The 16,597-nt window shown below is 41.9% G+C and overlaps 2 protein-coding genes across 2 annotated transcripts in view; one reads left to right on the forward strand and one right to left on the reverse strand.

The window, feature by feature from the left end:
• Positions 1 to 1,073, reverse strand: part of metap1d (methionyl aminopeptidase type 1D (mitochondrial)) — a 5,311-nt gene extending 4,238 nt beyond the window's left edge. Inside the window, exon 1 of the mRNA XM_034888740.1 lies at positions 978 to 1,073. Within this exon, the coding sequence (XP_034744631.1) occupies positions 978 to 1,017 (40 nt within the window). The 5' untranslated portion in view covers positions 1,018 to 1,073. The remainder of the gene's footprint in view (positions 1 to 977) is intronic.
• Positions 1,074 to 6,144: 5,071 nt separating this feature from the next.
• On the forward strand, positions 6,145 to 16,358 carry LOC117954867 (calcium-binding mitochondrial carrier protein Aralar1-like). The gene is made up of 18 exons (XM_034888904.1): positions 6,145 to 6,415; positions 7,129 to 7,182; positions 9,189 to 9,334; positions 9,881 to 9,996; positions 10,345 to 10,484; positions 10,605 to 10,751; positions 10,959 to 11,097; positions 11,215 to 11,308; positions 11,456 to 11,540; positions 12,046 to 12,127; positions 12,228 to 12,386; positions 13,708 to 13,760; positions 14,108 to 14,188; positions 14,669 to 14,809; positions 14,942 to 15,080; positions 15,297 to 15,455; positions 15,550 to 15,640; positions 16,105 to 16,358. Exons 1-18 carry the CDS (start codon positions 6,404 to 6,406, stop codon positions 16,316 to 16,318), a joined length of 2,052 nt encoding a protein of 683 aa, XP_034744795.1. The 5' UTR covers positions 6,145 to 6,403; the 3' UTR covers positions 16,319 to 16,358.
• The last annotated feature ends 239 nt before the right edge of the window (positions 16,359 to 16,597 follow it).

Below are 16,597 nucleotides of genomic sequence, written 5' to 3' on the forward strand. Positions count from 1 at the left end.
CCCCCCCCCTCTCTCCCCTTTCTCACCTGACTGTCCTGTCAAAAATTTAAAGAGTAATCTCTAAAAATAAGAAAAAAAGGCAATTCTTATGTCACCAGTGAGTCTTTGGGCCGGGGAATTTAGCATGTAATCCCCCTCTTTCACTATCCAAAAGAAGCCCAACAGTATATGGGAAAAGAACAAAATAATATATGTCACTAAGTAAGGGCCATGGGTATTACATGAAGACCACAAGCTGCTTTAATGTTTTAATTGTACTTGTTTAATGTTTACTGTACTGATTTCTTATATCTGACTGCTGAAGATTTATTGAACAGTTTATGACATCTTTGCCACACAACAAACTTGCACACATGACAAATGCTGCAGTCAGTACACCAGTATTTCTATTTAAATTATATTTTGCTATGTATGTTAATGAATAAGACCTTGTAAACACAACATTTTAGTATTATGACTTTTATTAATTAAAAAAAAAGTCAGTGTTTATTATTAAAGCATAGCAGTGATGCAATGTACAGTCTGCTGGGTGAGCACTGGGAACCTGGAGGCCACAGGGTGGGGGTGAAACCACATGCAAAGCACACTCATGTGGCTCGGGAAGGGGCAGTTTGGGGTCCCCTGCTGGAGCTGCTGCCCCCGAGACCCGATACCGGATAAGCGGACGAAGATGGATGGACGGACGGTCATTGTTAGCGGTGGTTTCGCACAGGACAACACGCTATTCAGAGGCGTTTCTAATATTCTGCCACTGTTGGATGTGAAACCAGTGAATAGACGGAGCCCCAGCGTACACAGGTTAGCTTCACGTTACGTTAGTAAGCTATACGTAGCAAGCTAACAGCGGTCAGTAAACACCGGCCTTTACGTACAACACGTCAGAGCTGCCGTTGTTACATGTTTTACGGAGTTAGTTCTGCGTGAGGCCGCTAATGCTCGCAGTCTCGACCGCATGGACAGCGTCCGGAGCTCAGTACCTGATCCTGTTGCAAGTCCTACAGAACAGTGCGCCGCCATGGAGTTTTATTGGAGGTCACGTGGTGTGGATTGGAAGTCACGTGATGCATGACGTCCTAAAAATACGTGACAATTATTGGAGTTTCTGTAAGACCGACCCACCTCGTGGGAAATCTTTCTAGATTTATCATTTTAATGATATTAACTGGCAGAGGGCGTGGCTTGTTCCCTTTAGATATTGCATCTCGAACAAAGTGAGAAAGCATATATCAATAGCTATATCTGATATATACTCCAATATCTTTTTCATTAAGAACATCTGTTGTCAATATCATTAACGAGGTTTGTAAATCTGTCACATTTTCATTTATATACTTTTATGTTGTTCAGCTCATGGATCAGTTTAAATTGTAATTAATACCTCTCATAAATCTCGCATACAAAATTATTTTATCTAATTCCTCTCTTCATTCTATTGCAATTATATAAAATAATTATGTATATTACTGTCCCAGATTTATTTTGGAGCTGACAATGCTGTAGATGATTTTGGAAGGATCTTAGTAATTTCCAGAATGTGTCATGGCTTTATTGAAATTTTGATATGACAACCTTGAGTAAATTACATAAATATTCTTATCATAATTAAAAATTAAAAAATTAAAAACCAATACATTATCTGTCACTTGAATACATGTTTTATTAATTGGAGGAGAGAGGGAGGGAGGAGGGAGTGGACATGCATAGGTGCATGTCCACTGTGAGACACATAATCTAAAAAAAAATAATTCAGAAATCACAATGTATTGTATTGATTTTTTAACAATAAGATATCTGAAATTTGAGATATCTTTAACTTTCATTTTGCCTAGTCAAAATGTAATTACAGATATCTTGAATTAGAGTTTTGAATAGGCAAAATGACGTTGCAGATATCTATTAATTGTAATTAGCACTGATTAGCACCATTTTGGAGAAGGCATTTTTAATCTTCTTTTTAATGCTGCAGCCCGTGCAAGACAGGAGCTGGCAGCAAGAAATGAGGATTCAGCTTTACTTTCCACAATGATGACGTTTGAGATATCTTTAACTTTCATTTTGCCTAGTCCAAACTGAATTACAGATATCTGCAATTGTCATTTAAGATGTGTGACGCGTTAAATGACGTTTTCAATGACATCATTGTAGATATTCATTGTAGATCTGTCGTTTTGACTAGTCACAAATACGTTACAGATATCTTGAATGACAATTCCAACTATCCAAAATGTAATTACGACTAGTCATAAAGACGTTATTGATATCTACAATGGTACTTCCGGATAGTCATCCAAAGTCATCACATCAGCAACCAGGATGGCTTCACCCGCGACGGTAAACTCGACGACTCCTAGCAGATCTCCACCAACCAATGGGTGACGTGATGTCACACATGCACTGTCCACTAATTTTACAGTCAGTGGTTAGCATCAAATTATAGTTGTATTTTAAATGGACTGTTCTTATATAGCACTTCTCTAGTCTTAACGACAAAGCGCTTTTACATAGTAACTATTCCCCGTTCACACACACATTCACACACTGTGGTCGAGGCTGCCACACAGGGCCAGGGATCGAACCACCAACCTTCTGATTGGCAGGCGACCGCTTTACCACTGAGGCACAGCCGTCCTACTTGTATACCAAAAGTAAAAGTATTGGTTATGCGAAATGGCCCATTTTAGAATACTAGATTTTACATGATGCATTCATGTGTAAGCATCACTCATAATGCAGCCTAGCAGGGCCAAAATTTAGCTATTTATATACTGCTGTGTAGCTTAGTGTTAATAATAATAATAATAATAGTACATCATTTATTGTGTAATAATTGTCTAAATCTCCAAAGTAACTAATGGTGCCAAATAAATGTGTCCTCTGTGACTGTCTACATCTAGAGACTAAGCTCTAGAGACTAAGCTCCATCCTGTAGTTAGATGTAGTTTTCAGTGCAGGATGAAATGACACCTTGTTGTTGCAGGTACCCGGCTGGCTCCACTACATCTTTCCAGCTCTCTACTCCATCACCAGCCGTGGGGTGAACATCCGTCTGGCCCAGTACCTTTTTGCTGCTTTTTACCTCATCACACTGCTGCTCGTCTTCAGGATTTACAACCAAACTAAGAAGTTTATTCTGTGTGACAAAAGCCTCAGTTACCATGTGGCATTATACAATTTCATAATACTAATTTCCCTTGACATGCAGTCATTCTATTTCTTTGTTTCTTCTAATTACTCCAGGTTCCTCCCTATGTGTTCTTCTTATCGGATCCACTCCATCGTTGTGTTGCGGCTCTTTAATGATCCAGTGGCCATGATGCAGCTGTTTGCAGCTGTCAACCTCTTCATGGATGGATACTGGACTCTGGGCTGAGGCCTTTACAGGCAAGAAGCAAAATGCAGATTTTCATCTGGCTTTTCATGGAATGGAGAAATATATATCAGTGTTTTTTTTGCCATGCATTACATGATGAAATTACAACTCAATCTTCCTCTCGTTTTTTTCTGATATTTTTGTAATGTTGTGGTTGTTTGTTTGTTTTTTAAATATTTTTTTCCAAAGTTATTTGATATTTCTAATGTTGACATTTCAGCACTTATCTTGAAGGCCCATTTTTTGTGATTTAAAAAACTGAAAACGGGTCAAATTTTACCCGAGGACAACATGAGGGTTAAATGGTCAAAGGGTGCCAGCCAAGTCTCTCTCCTGACATCTAAGATAGTCTTAGTCCAGTTAAAGGTTTGTATGTAGGAGATCGATCCAAATCACACAAGCTTGCACCCTAAACACTTTAAACAAACGGAAAGATAAACCCAACAAAATACAAATGCACAATTCAAGATTCCAATCAAATCTTCATATTTTTAAAAAACAAAAATGAAGCAAAGCACTCAGTCCCACAGAAAAAAAACTGTGTTGTCCAAAACACCATAATTAAGAAAGTCCACAAAAAACACCTCTGGTTTTCTTGTAACTTTGACAATAGTGAAGGCAGCTGGGAAAATTATTGGTGTTCCCCCTCACCCTGGACATTTACCAAACCTGCCACACCAGCAAAGCAAGACTGACCGGACACTAGATCCACCAGACTGACAAACAGCTTCATTCCCCAGGCAGTCAGGGAGCTCAACACCCTCCCCCTCTCTCCCTCCCCTCCCCTCTGGCCCCCAAGAACTCTGACTGCATCCTGGTGGATGGTTCGACTCCGATCTGAAGCCCTTAGTCATTCCCCCCTCTCTCTCCCCTTTCATGTCTTCAGCTGTCCTGTCAAAATAGAGGCCTGAAATGCTCAAAAATACAATCTTAAAAAAAAAAAGATGTCCGTGAAGACATCTTTGAGCTCTTCTGCACAGTCCTTCAGCTCACGAGCAGGGATGTTGTCTGGAGGGGGGGGGGGGGGGGGGGGTAGTTTTGGCAAAGAAGCTGTTGAGGTAATTTAGCAGAGAGGTATCGCTGTCACAGGTCTGTGGCGAGGGTTTCTAGTCCGCGATGGTCTGGATTAAGCCACAGGCTCCGCGTGTCTCTGCTGTCTTTAACATGTCTGTGTATTTTTGGGTGTAGTAAATTTGGCTAACATGATGCCACGAGACAGGTTGGCCCTTGCTGTTCTCAGGCCAGCAGAAAGCCCCTCTGGCTACACACATACCTGCTTCTGAACTGGTTTGGTGATTTTCACCTTTGGTCTGTATGCAGGTATTAGGACGACACGGACTAGTCAGAAGGGCCGATGTGGGGGAGCAGGAAAGGCTTGTATGCTCATTTTGATGCATAAACCAAGTCCAGGTGTTCTTTCTTTTGTAGGGAAGTTCACATGTTGATAGAAATTGGGGAGAACAGTCTTGGGATCTGCATGGTTGAAATAAAGTCAAGAAAACATTCCTTAGCACAAAAAAGAGCATTGCTGTATTCCCAGATTTGTTGGAACACAGTATGGATCGAGGGATAAAGGTGAGCTCTATAGACGAGCCCTCGGGACAGTAGGCTGTTTACACAGCAGTAGTAGGCCCTATAGCCTGCTAATGAAGATGCAGTAGGAGCAGAAGTAGGAATACTATAAGTAATAGTAGTATAGTACTACAAATACTACGAGTATACATAGTTTAATCAATCCTGCACTTAGTGATATCAGATATTCGTTCAAACTATGGAATCACTGGAACACGCACCTGTTTTAATTATTGGGCATTGCAATTTGTAGGTTTGCATGTATGTGTTTCTTTTGTGATATTTTTGGGGATCAGTTTGTCTATATACATTTATGTTTGTGTTTGGTCTGTACCCCTTTTGTAATGTGTTGACTGTACTTTTTTTTATCTGGACCTTGAGTCTGTAAATAAAGAAATATAAATGTAGTAATTAGTGATAGAATGTAACAAAGTACATTCACTGTATTTAAGTAAAAATGTGGGCTACTTATACTACTTGTACATATGAGTAGTTTGATTTTATGTAATTCTATACAATTGTATACCTACTTCTACTACACTATAGCCACTATTGTACTTTTTACTCCACTACATTTATTTGGCAACATTAGTTACTTTGCAGATTTAGATGATTAATACACAATAAATGTATGGCCCTTCTATGGCTGCATTATTAGTGATGCTTACGCATGAATGCATACCCAGTTCTGATCAAGGTATACAAAATCTAGTATTCTAAAATGGGCCATTTTGCATAACCAATACTTTTACTTTTGGCATAAGGGTAGGACGGCTGTGCCTCAGTGGTAGAGCGCTCGCCTGCCAATCGGAAGGTTGGTGGTTCGATCCCTGGCCCTGTGTGTGAGTGTGTATCTGATGAGCAGGTGGCACCCTGTACGGCAGCCTCGACCACAGTGTGTGAATGGTTCCTATGTAAAAGCGCTTAGACGTTAAGACTAGAAAATCGCTTTATAAGAACAGTCCATTTTAAATACAAGTAGGCTATAAGTTGATGCTAATACTTATATAGTATAAGTATGATTTTAAATACAGGACGTTTACACTGTGGTATCATTACTTTTACTTTAATTAAAGGTCTAAGTAGGCTCTTTCTTCCACCACTGTCATAGTAACATAGACAGTTAAAGAAGAGGAGTAATAGTATTTGTAGAAGTTTCAGTGCAAGATGAACGCTCCTTGCATCAGCACAGAGGGTGAGAGCGCACGCCCACGTCTTTGATGTGGTACAGGTTACTCTCATCACAGTAAAATCTTTAATATTGTTACTCTCAAGTTATTTGATGACAATGAGTGAATAGTTGACTATAAGTTACTGGTTGAGTTATTATTGGCTGCGTGGTTCGGTTGTTCACGTTCGGACTACCAGCTAACGTCTCGCGCCCGGCCGAGGGCGTAGCTAGTAGCGGAACGCTCTTTCTCTTTCTGGCTGCTCGCTCACTCTACGTGACGTCAAACCAGCATGGCGGCCAAGGTGACTTCGGCATCGCTCTCGTAGCGACATTCAAACCTCTGCTTTAACATGTCTGCATGCCTTCTGCTCGTTTTCTTGTGTAGAGATGATCCAGGCTAGACTTCTAGACCCTGCCCGGGTAGGGTGTCTCTGATGCGGTGTACTCTGAGGCTGTAGCATCACTGGGCTAGCTGCTGCCCGGTGTTCTGGCCTTGATGGGACGTTCACAACCTCGAAGTTAGCGAGATAATGCTCAACAGCCATCGAATTCCTGCCGTAATAAGACCAAACAATGCCAGCTTACGTCGCCTCTTTTTGCAGCAGTTTGCTCTCCGTTTGCCATTTTAAAGCTTAAAATGTCATTGCACCTCAACGGTTTGTCCTCTTCAAACGAATAGTTTGTGCTTGCTAGCCGCCGGCTAACCAGTTTTAACGTTAGTTTTTGAGCTTGTGTTTAGATGTTTGCCTGGCTGCCAAACTTCTTCAACTTGATACCATATCAGAGTGTTAATTAGCTGTTAGCTTTGACTGTGTGTCGTGTGTCTGTCGCAAAAGGTTGTGTGTCTCCTTCACAGCAGTGGACGTTTCAAGGAGACAACTCCAAGTCTTGTTTTGCTTCGTTTACTATGCAGTAGCCTACACCGCCTGCCAGACCTGAAACAGCAGCTGTTTGGCAATGTAAATACGCCAATTCGCATTGTCGAATAATGTTGTTTCAATGTGTGTTGTTTTAGGTGCAATCTACCAAACGCGGGGACCCAAATGAGCTGAAATCTATCTTCCAAAAGGTAAGGTTTACATTGCACAACATCTTAAATGTATAGCTACATAAATGGTATGTGTTCCTCATGTAGCTACATATGTCTTACCAGATGTTTTTGCGAACAGCTCTGTATGTAGAGAACAGCTCACCCAGGACTGAGTTCACTTGGGGAATGAGCTTGTAGGTCTGTCATGGGGTTTGAATTACAGCATTAGCCACAGAAAAAGGTCCAGCACAGACTCCTGTTGTTACATTAAAGCATGCATAACTGTAAGTCTGAGTAGCTTGTCATGGCCATATTCATCACTTAGCCTAAACATGATTGTGTTTGCAGGTAAAAGTTGAAGCCTAAACCATTGTTGTTCATAGCTGACTCAGCAGCATCTGTTGTGGTGGAGTTGGTTTTTAGATTCAGTGCTAAAAAGGATATGCTGCTTTTCTCAATCTGCTTTGATTGTCATGCCAACGTGTTGGATTGTTTACAAGGCAGAGGTTGGTGCCATTGATAGGGTAGCTTAGTCAGTCGGCTCCAATTTGACCCCTTTAAAAAATGTCTGAAATATGACTTTCTTTTTAACTAAATTACCACAAAAAAATGGATTCCTTACAGCGCTCTTTTCAAATACAACTGATCACTTTCTCTGATCTTAACTATTAGTCAAAATAATTCATAATTTCAGTTTTTTTAACTGAAATATTAGGTATAATTCAATATAAATGAGGGTTATTGACCATGAATTCCAAAAAGTATAAAACTAGTAAGGTGGAGTTAGTGAAAACTAAAACTGAAGTCTGAAAAAGGACAAAAATGTCAAATATTTGTCCGTTTTTGACCGGGGAGGACAACACAAGGGTTAATCTGAAGGTCCAGGGTTCATGCCCCTATTTAAGTGATGATTGTTACATCTTATGTAAGCTAGGGCCTGCATGTCCTGTCGAATGGATCAGAGAGCACAGCGTCACACCAGTGCTCATGTAATTATGTTATGTATATAAAACATTTTAAGTCAGAGTAAAGGGTGTTGTGCGTCAGAGGATATGACGGCAGACTGGTCTGTGTATGAAGACTGTAATAAGAGTGGATGTGGTTCACCTTCACCTTGATCCAAGGTGTTCTGCATGGTGAGTGTGTTATACTTTGACACGCTGTGCGGGCGAGCAGTTGTCAGTACCAGGCTATACAAAGGCCAAATAGCTGACAAGCTAAAGCTAAAAACATCGGTGCATGTGTTCCCGAGTGTGGGCCGCAGTCATTCTGACATATCACGCTGCAACTGAAAGAGTAATGACTGATACTCAGGTGCAGCACGAATCAGCTGGGACAGTTAGTAAAAAAAGGTCAACCAGGAAGTCGTTTTCTAAGGCACTGTGAAGGTTAACAAAGCTGTTACAGCTAATGTAAAGTCATGCTAAGCTATTGAGAGGGATCAACCTAGGTTATGTAAATGGACCACACAACTTAGAGATAACTGGAAGTTTACACGTGCTGTTCGCTCTGTAGATTGGATACAACCACCTGGTTTTGGGGGGGCGTTTATTTGTGTACAAGGACCAATTATAATTGCTTAATAAATAAATAAATACACTGTTGGGTAGTTTATTTCCAGTTAAGGGAAAAGAGGTAAGCGCCTGTAAAGTGTATGGTGTACTTAGTTTCCCTGGCATCCAATGTTCAAGTCAGAGGTGGTCAACTAAGATCTCTAAAAATGAACACCTATCTATCTGCTCTCTTTAGTTTTTATGCTCTCTTCACGGGGGGGAGAGACTTCACTTGTATCTTCACAGACACACACACACACACACACAAGGTCGGGACCTTGTCTTGCAACTTTCTCGTCTGTTCCCGCCACCTTCAAACAATGCACTTAGAAACCATAAAAGTGTAAACTATTTTATGACTTAAGCTTTACCTTTCTGTGCGCCAGCGGTCACTTTAAACAACTTCCTCAATGACTAACACCTACACACATTTTATCAATAAAATACTTCTACAGTATCCATGCCGATGTTGTGTTCTGCTTCTCCACTCAGTACGCCAGTGTAGCGGACAAGGATGGAGAGAAGTACATGACCCCCGGAGACTTTGTCCAGAGGTATCTAGGACTACACACGCAGATCCACCACAACCCCAAAACTGTACAGCTCATCTCTGCTGTGGCCGACACCACAAAGGACGGGTACGTACAGATAGGAACCAGCCTGTAAAAACATATATGAGCACACCGCCTATCATTACTAATTGACAGTTTATTGAGCCATGTCTGATCAGTAGTTGCCATTATCGGCCACTTACAGATAAGAAAGTCCCAATGACTCCCGTTTCCCAGACTTTCTGCGCATGCAGTTTATCATTATATCGACTCAGTGTTTTGATCTGTTTGGAAAATCATAGTAATATTTGTAATTCTTTTTTTAGTCAGACTGTTTATCTGTCAACCCTAGGGTCATTTGCTGTCTATTCTTTCAGTTATTACAAAAAAGTTTCATAGTATTTGTTGGGATATTCTATATATGTATATATCTCAAAGGTTAAAAATATTAAACTGTCCCAAGGAACAATGAAAATGTTTTTTGTGCGTGTGATTTATGTGAACTAGTCCTTTAAGGAACACAGGACCATCTTATCTTATCTTAATTCCAAAGTCTTTGATATGTTTAATAATATACAGTATGTATATATTTTTTATTTTTTTCTTCCACCACATCTACACCCACAATGGCAGGCTGATCTCGTTCCAGGAGTTTCTTGCGTTTGAATCCGTGTTGTGTGCCCCCGACGCTCTCTTCATAGTAGCCTTCCAGCTGTTTGACAAGAATGGAACTGGAAACATTTCCTTTGGTACGGATTCATGTGTTTTCTGTATTTTGGCTTTGAGCTCAATTTACATATGTAAATACACTGTAGGAATGTAGACTGTGTTGAATATTTTGAATCAGTATTTAAAGGGAATTGTCTAGCTCATGTGCCGACGCACTGAATCCCTTCATGATGTGTTCGTGTGCTGCATCATCAGGGCATTTTGTGTAGAAAGAATTTCCTAACATGACATTGTTAACCAGATTACTCCTCGGCTTAAGTCCTTACACAAGGATGGACTTACATAATCGTTTTCTCTTTCCTTCTTATCTCTACTTACTTTCTTATCATCATCGATTCCTTCTGTTTGAATGGAAATTTGTGCTTCAGAGAATGTGCGGGACATCTTCAGCCAGACCACTGTGCACCACCACATTCCCTTCAACTGGGACTGTGAGTTCATCCGTCTGCACTTTGGGCACGACCGCAAGAAACGCATCAGCTACCTCGAGTTCACCCAGTTCCTGCAGGTGGGCCAATTAGACCCACACACAGATCAGAGTTTTTTTAGCTTGACTCTCTTTTTTTCACTTTGTCTCCTTTGACCAAATATTATATTTACACTCAGCCTTGCGGTGTCATGTTTTTAGGAGTTGCAGTTGGAGCATGCACGCCAGGCGTTCGCCCAGAAGGACAAAGGGAAGGATGGCGTCATCTCCGCCATGGACTTCAGTGACATTATGGCCACCATCAGACACCATATGCTCACACCCTTTGTGGAGGAGAACCTTGTCTCCGTGAGTGTTTGTGTGTGCATGAAGCGCTTAATGACAGCAATCTGTACAATTATTCACCGTGGCCACACAGAATACTCAGTTCTGATTGACTGGAGGAGGAGTGTTATTTTCAGCCTACATTTACATAATGCAGTATTGAGTAAAATTTGAAACTGTACATCTTATCTTTCTCATTAAGAGTTCAATATAAATATGCCCTTGTACCAGGCTGCAGGTGGCAGCACCTCTCACTTGGTCAGCTTCTCTTACTTCAACGCCTTCAACTCCCTCCTGAACAACATGGAGCTGATCCGCAAGATCTACAGCACACTGGCTGGCACGCGGAAGGACACACTCGTGACCAAAGGTGCTCTCATTACTCTGATGTTGTATGTCAACCAGCTGAAGATGTTACACCAGTGTGTCAGACATGTCCTTGTTATAATAGAAGGTAACTTCCTCTCATCTCTCTCTCTCTCTGCAGAGGAGTTTGTTCATGCTGCCAACAAGTTTGGGCAGATCACTCCCATGGAAATTGACATCCTGTACCAATTGTCAGGCCTGTTCTCCCCCTCTGGGTAAACACTCCTGCTGACACTAGTTAAAGTCTGTTATAGAATCTGCCAGGTCCAAATCCCTAAATACCTTTACACTTTACTGACAATTACCGAAAACTATTCTGCTCTGCATGATGACAGTGATGTAAATAAACCTCTGTGTATCAGGCGCCTGAATCTTTCTGACATTGAGAGGATAGCTCCGTTAGAGGAAGGATGCCTGCCCCATCACCTGGCTGAAACCCAAAAGCAGGTAGGAGGCCTGTAGCAGTGTGCATGTGCAACTCCTAATTGATGGTATTGATTGTTGTGATTTGCATCAAATCTGATCAGCAGTAAACTGTCCATCTGTAACATATCTTTAAACACCAGAGCTACTTATAAAGTATCACACATTCTGTATTCACAGCAATGGCGTCATTGACTACTCACACATACGGAAATGAGTCCACATATCCTCATTTTATCTATATTCTTGGCATTTATTTTAGGCTTTTGTTTATGTAGCCAACCTTTATGCTTGTTTTTTTTTTATTCAGTGCTTACTTTGTGTTTTTTTAGGACTCTTGTGATTGTAATTGCTCATTTTCTATATCTTTCCCCTTCTTCTTTAGGTGAGATTCCTTCTATAAGCCCCTAGGGGGTTTCTTAATCTCACCTATACCATCTTTATTTTTACATTGCTTTATTTTGTGTGTCACTGTTGTCCGGCTTTTATTGTGCTAAATCCATGGTCCCGTGTGTGATTTTCCCATCAGGCCCATGGGGATGGTTCCAGGTCTGTGTTGCTCCAGGTTGCAGAGTCCTCCTACAGGTTCAGCCTGGGTTCCATCGCTGGAGGTAAGCTACCCTGCAGCCAGTCTGACGGACGCCCAGCAGCGTCTTGTGTATGTCATTTTGTTGCTATTATGTTAGTCTGACTTTGTGTGTGTTTACACAGCTACGGGAGCGACGGCGGTGTACCCCATCGACCTGGTGAAGACTCGTATGCAGAACCAGAGGTCCACAGGATCCTTTGTCGGAGAGCTGATGTACAAGAACAGCTTTGACTGTGCTAAGAAGGTGCTTCGCTACGAGGGCTTCTTTGGCTTCTATAGAGGTAGGCGCCTGTCTCCTCCCCCGTCTGCAGTCACAACACCAGTGATTTGTTCTTTTTTAGTGTTGCTTTTATTTTGTTTCTTCATCTTAAGCCCAAATGACCTGGGGGGGACCTCTAGTGATTTGTAATAATGACAGAGGTCGTCTGGAATCTTAAATCCGTGCAGACTTGTCAGTTGTCAAGTAAAAAATGCCACCACAGATGACCGCCTTCCCTGGGATATTGGGTCACCCCCCATACAGCTTAGATATTTGGCAGCTCCTATGTTTACTTGTGTCTGACCCCTGCCTCGGTCATTCTTTCTCTGATCCTCCGACAATACTGTCCTAGCTTTCTGCTTCTTTTTGCCATGACGATAGTGTGAATAACTCTATCGCTACCTTGTTATCCGGTTCCTGAATGGCCGTCATGTGAGCAGTGTCGTGAAGGAATCTTTTTTCTGCTCACAGGCGCTGGGGGGGGAGCGAGACAACCGCCATTCAACTCAAACAGTCATATAACCATTCCAATGACTTCAAAGCAGTTCAGTTAACCCTTGTGTTGTCTTCCTGTCAACAATGGAAAAAAACAGTTTTGGTCACTTTTTTTCGACATTATTATTGTTTTCCCAACAATTTTGTCACTTTTTCAATGTTGTGGGTGCTTTTTGTTTTTTTTGATATTTTTAATGTTGACATTTTCAGTTTACTTCGACAGCCCCTTTTTTGTGACAAAAAAAAGAAAGAACTGAAAACGGGTCAGTTTGACCCAAGGACAACATGAGGGTTTTATGTCATATTTGCTGATAGAGCCTTGTGTGGCTGCCCTGTTTGAATTTAAACAACAAAATAGACAATCAACTCTAGGCCGAATAAACGTGAATAAATCACCATCAACCCATCAAACACCCAACTGATACACTCACAATATGAGTCCGACTCCCCACAGTGTTTTAAATGAAGACTTCTACTTATATTGATAATTTAATTTAAATGTTTTTCAATTTTTTCTTGTTGATATGATGCAGCATCCTTCTTTGTCCAATAGCAGAATTTCTATTGCTGTACTTTATTTTGGGCCGTACTCAAATCAAATCATACTAATTACAGCAAACTCGTGTTGTAAGCAACTGTGATGCATGTTCTTCCATTCCTGTCTCATCTTTCATGTCATTAGTGACAGCTCTGTATGTCTTTTTCTGTCTCCACCTTCATGTCTTTGACCCCACGTCTTATTTTCCATCTTTGTATTTCTTTCTGATGTCTTCTCTGTTGCTCCTGTTTTCTCAGTAATACTAATCAACTACTTTTCTCCTCACTTAATCTCCCATGATGCCCCACAGGCCTGGTGCCTCAGCTTATAGGTGTGGCACCTGAGAAGGCAATCAAACTCACAGTGAGTACCTCCTCTCACGTAACACAACGCATACTTGGTCACCACTCCATATTCACTTTGCAGACACACAAATGTTACATTGGTAATTTTAATCATTTAGTTTGTATTTATATTTACTGCATGTCCGACATTGAAATCATACACAACACATGAAAATAAAAATGAATTCAAACAAAATGATACAAAAGAGGTCCACGAAATGACAAATACAGTGAGAAGATTCCTAAAATCAATTTAAAATATAATATATAACACGAGAAATGCACCTCCTCCAAAGAGCATTAGGGGAAATTGAAAAAGTGAAGTTGTTCCTCTGAGTGGTCTTTGCTTGTGTTTGTGTCCCACAGGTGAATGACTTTGTGAGAGACAAGTTCACCAACAAGGACGACGCGATTCCTTTTTGGGCTGAGGTCATGGCTGGCGGCTGTGTAAGTCCTAGATCCCAAACCCTTTTGTGTCCAGCTCCGTGGCTTTGTGAATGCATAAATGAACACTAGAAAAGAAGAAACCGTCAGTTGTACCCGAGGGACTGTGCCTGCTTAGTCGTTAAAGGCAGTTAAGAAGTAGCTCATGCATGCAGTCTGTTTATTTGTTGTATTAACTTGCTTGCGGACTTCCAAATGGCAATACTAACTGCGGAATGCTTAATTGCATCCAGAGATAAATTGTTATTGTCCAATGCAACATGTTTTTTTTTTTCCCTGTTTGTTTTTGATAGCGTTGTTCATCCTTACACACATTGGCCCAGCACACCTTTACCGTCTGAGGAAATGGCAAAGTAATTGACAGATCCAGATTTAATTCTTACTTTTACTACATCCCACAGCTGCGTACATGTGAGATTCAGGAGCAGGAGTCTTTTTTTATGTAAATGTGTGAACAAGCTCTCCTTCTCCACATACATCCAGGCTGGAGGCTCTCAGGTGATCTTTACCAACCCTCTGGAGATAGTGAAGATCCGCCTGCAGGTGGCAGGCGAGATCACAACTGGGCCTCGAGTCAGCGCACTCAGCGTGGTTCGGGACCTGGGCTTCTTCGGCCTCTACAAGGTAATGTGTCTTTGCAATGTACCACAGGCTCTCTTAGGCTGGGGGGGGGGGAGAAACTACTGCTATTTAATATACTGGCACTCATTATGTCTGGTCTCATACATCCGTCTCTTCTTTGTGCGTCCTCTCCAGGGTGCTAAAGCATGTTTCCTGCGAGACATCCCCTTCTCTGCCATCTATTTCCCCGCGTATGCCCACCTCAAGACCCAGTTTGCTGATGACCAAGGCAGGCTGGGAGCTCTGCAGCTTCTGACTGCTGGAGCGATTGCAGGTAATCTCAGATTATGACCCAGAGCAGCAGATCCAGACCTGTACCTGCAATGCATTTCATGAAATACTGCAAGAAAGAGAGGGAGCGGAATCAATAAATACTAATTGCGAAGCGATTGGTTGTTATTAATTATGACTGACTATTTACGTCCCCTCAAGTCATGGAGACCACATTTTAAACATGTTTGAATCTAACTTGCTGTTAACTGTTTCCAAGGTATCCCTGCGGCCTCCCTCGTGACGCCCGCCGACGTCATCAAGACGCGTCTGCAAGTTGCAGCGAGGGCAGGACAGACCACTTACACAGGAGTCATCGACTGCTTCAGGAAGATTATGAGAGAGGAGGGGTTCAGGGCTTTGTGGAAGGGAGCTGGAGGTGCGTTTGTGTTCTCGTGCATGCATAGATGCAGTGTTTGTCCAAGATGGATTTTGCATGTAACCCGTTTTTATATTATGTCTGTCTTCTGCAGCTCGTATGTGCCGATCTTCTCCTCAGTTTGGTGTGACTCTGGTGACCTACGAGCTCTTACAGCGTTGGTTCTACATTGACTTTGGAGGACAGTAAGTCGATTTTCTCTTTTTGTTAAAAGGAGAGTGAGCCGTGAAGGCACTTTTGTAGCTTTTTGTCTAACAACTTATTTACAGACAGCTGTGAAGTAGAGGAGGGAGGTTGGGGAAGCACATGTGAATGTAAGGGTTCATAGCCAGTATGGGAATACAGAACATATGGCTTTGGAGGCAGGAAATCAAAGTCTTCAACTGCCTAATGATGCTATAATATTTTTTTATTAATATATTTTGACTTGGCAGACCACAACACAGCAGCAATGGCTTGACATGCAACTTTCCAGGTTGACATCAGGCTACACTACTGGCCTATTTTCCATCATGACTCTTTAGAAAATAATTTTTATATTTACTTCAAATAAAATGAAAAGGACTTATGTCATGACACACTTATATATATTTAAATGTATGTTGGTTTTTGTAATGATCACTCCGGTCTGCCTCTCTCCTTTCTGCAGTCGTCCGTCGGGATCTGAGCCCACACCCAAGTCTCGCATCTCGGAGCTTCCTCCCATCAACGCCGACCACGTCGGAGGCTACCGCCTGGCCGCAGCCACCTTTGCCGGGGTGGAGAACAAATTTGGCCTCCACCTTCCCAAATTCAAGTCCTCCGGCGTGGTCTCCATACATCACCCAGACCCAGTCGCTTCACCGCCTGCTCAGGCCCCATAGAGGTCTGAATCTCCATATCACTTTGCCATCCCTCTCCTCCTCCCAGGAGCCAGGCACTTAGATAGATATAAAAACAAAATACATATTTTTAATCACACTCCACACATAGGGGCCATTCATTCAGGAACGAACACCAGAGTAACGGTGTGCTCCTTTGGTCCCCAGCCGGAGGTGGAGGAGGACAGTTGGGCTGCAGCTGTGGATGGAAGCGAGCAGATAGCAGCGGGACCGGGCCGCTGACTGTGTTATATCTATCTTATATCAGTGGCTGAACGCTCC

This window comes from Etheostoma cragini, chromosome 12, assembly GCF_013103735.1.
Source record: "Etheostoma cragini isolate CJK2018 chromosome 12, CSU_Ecrag_1.0, whole genome shotgun sequence".
Classification (NCBI taxonomy): Eukaryota; Metazoa; Chordata; class Actinopteri; order Perciformes; family Percidae; genus Etheostoma; species Etheostoma cragini.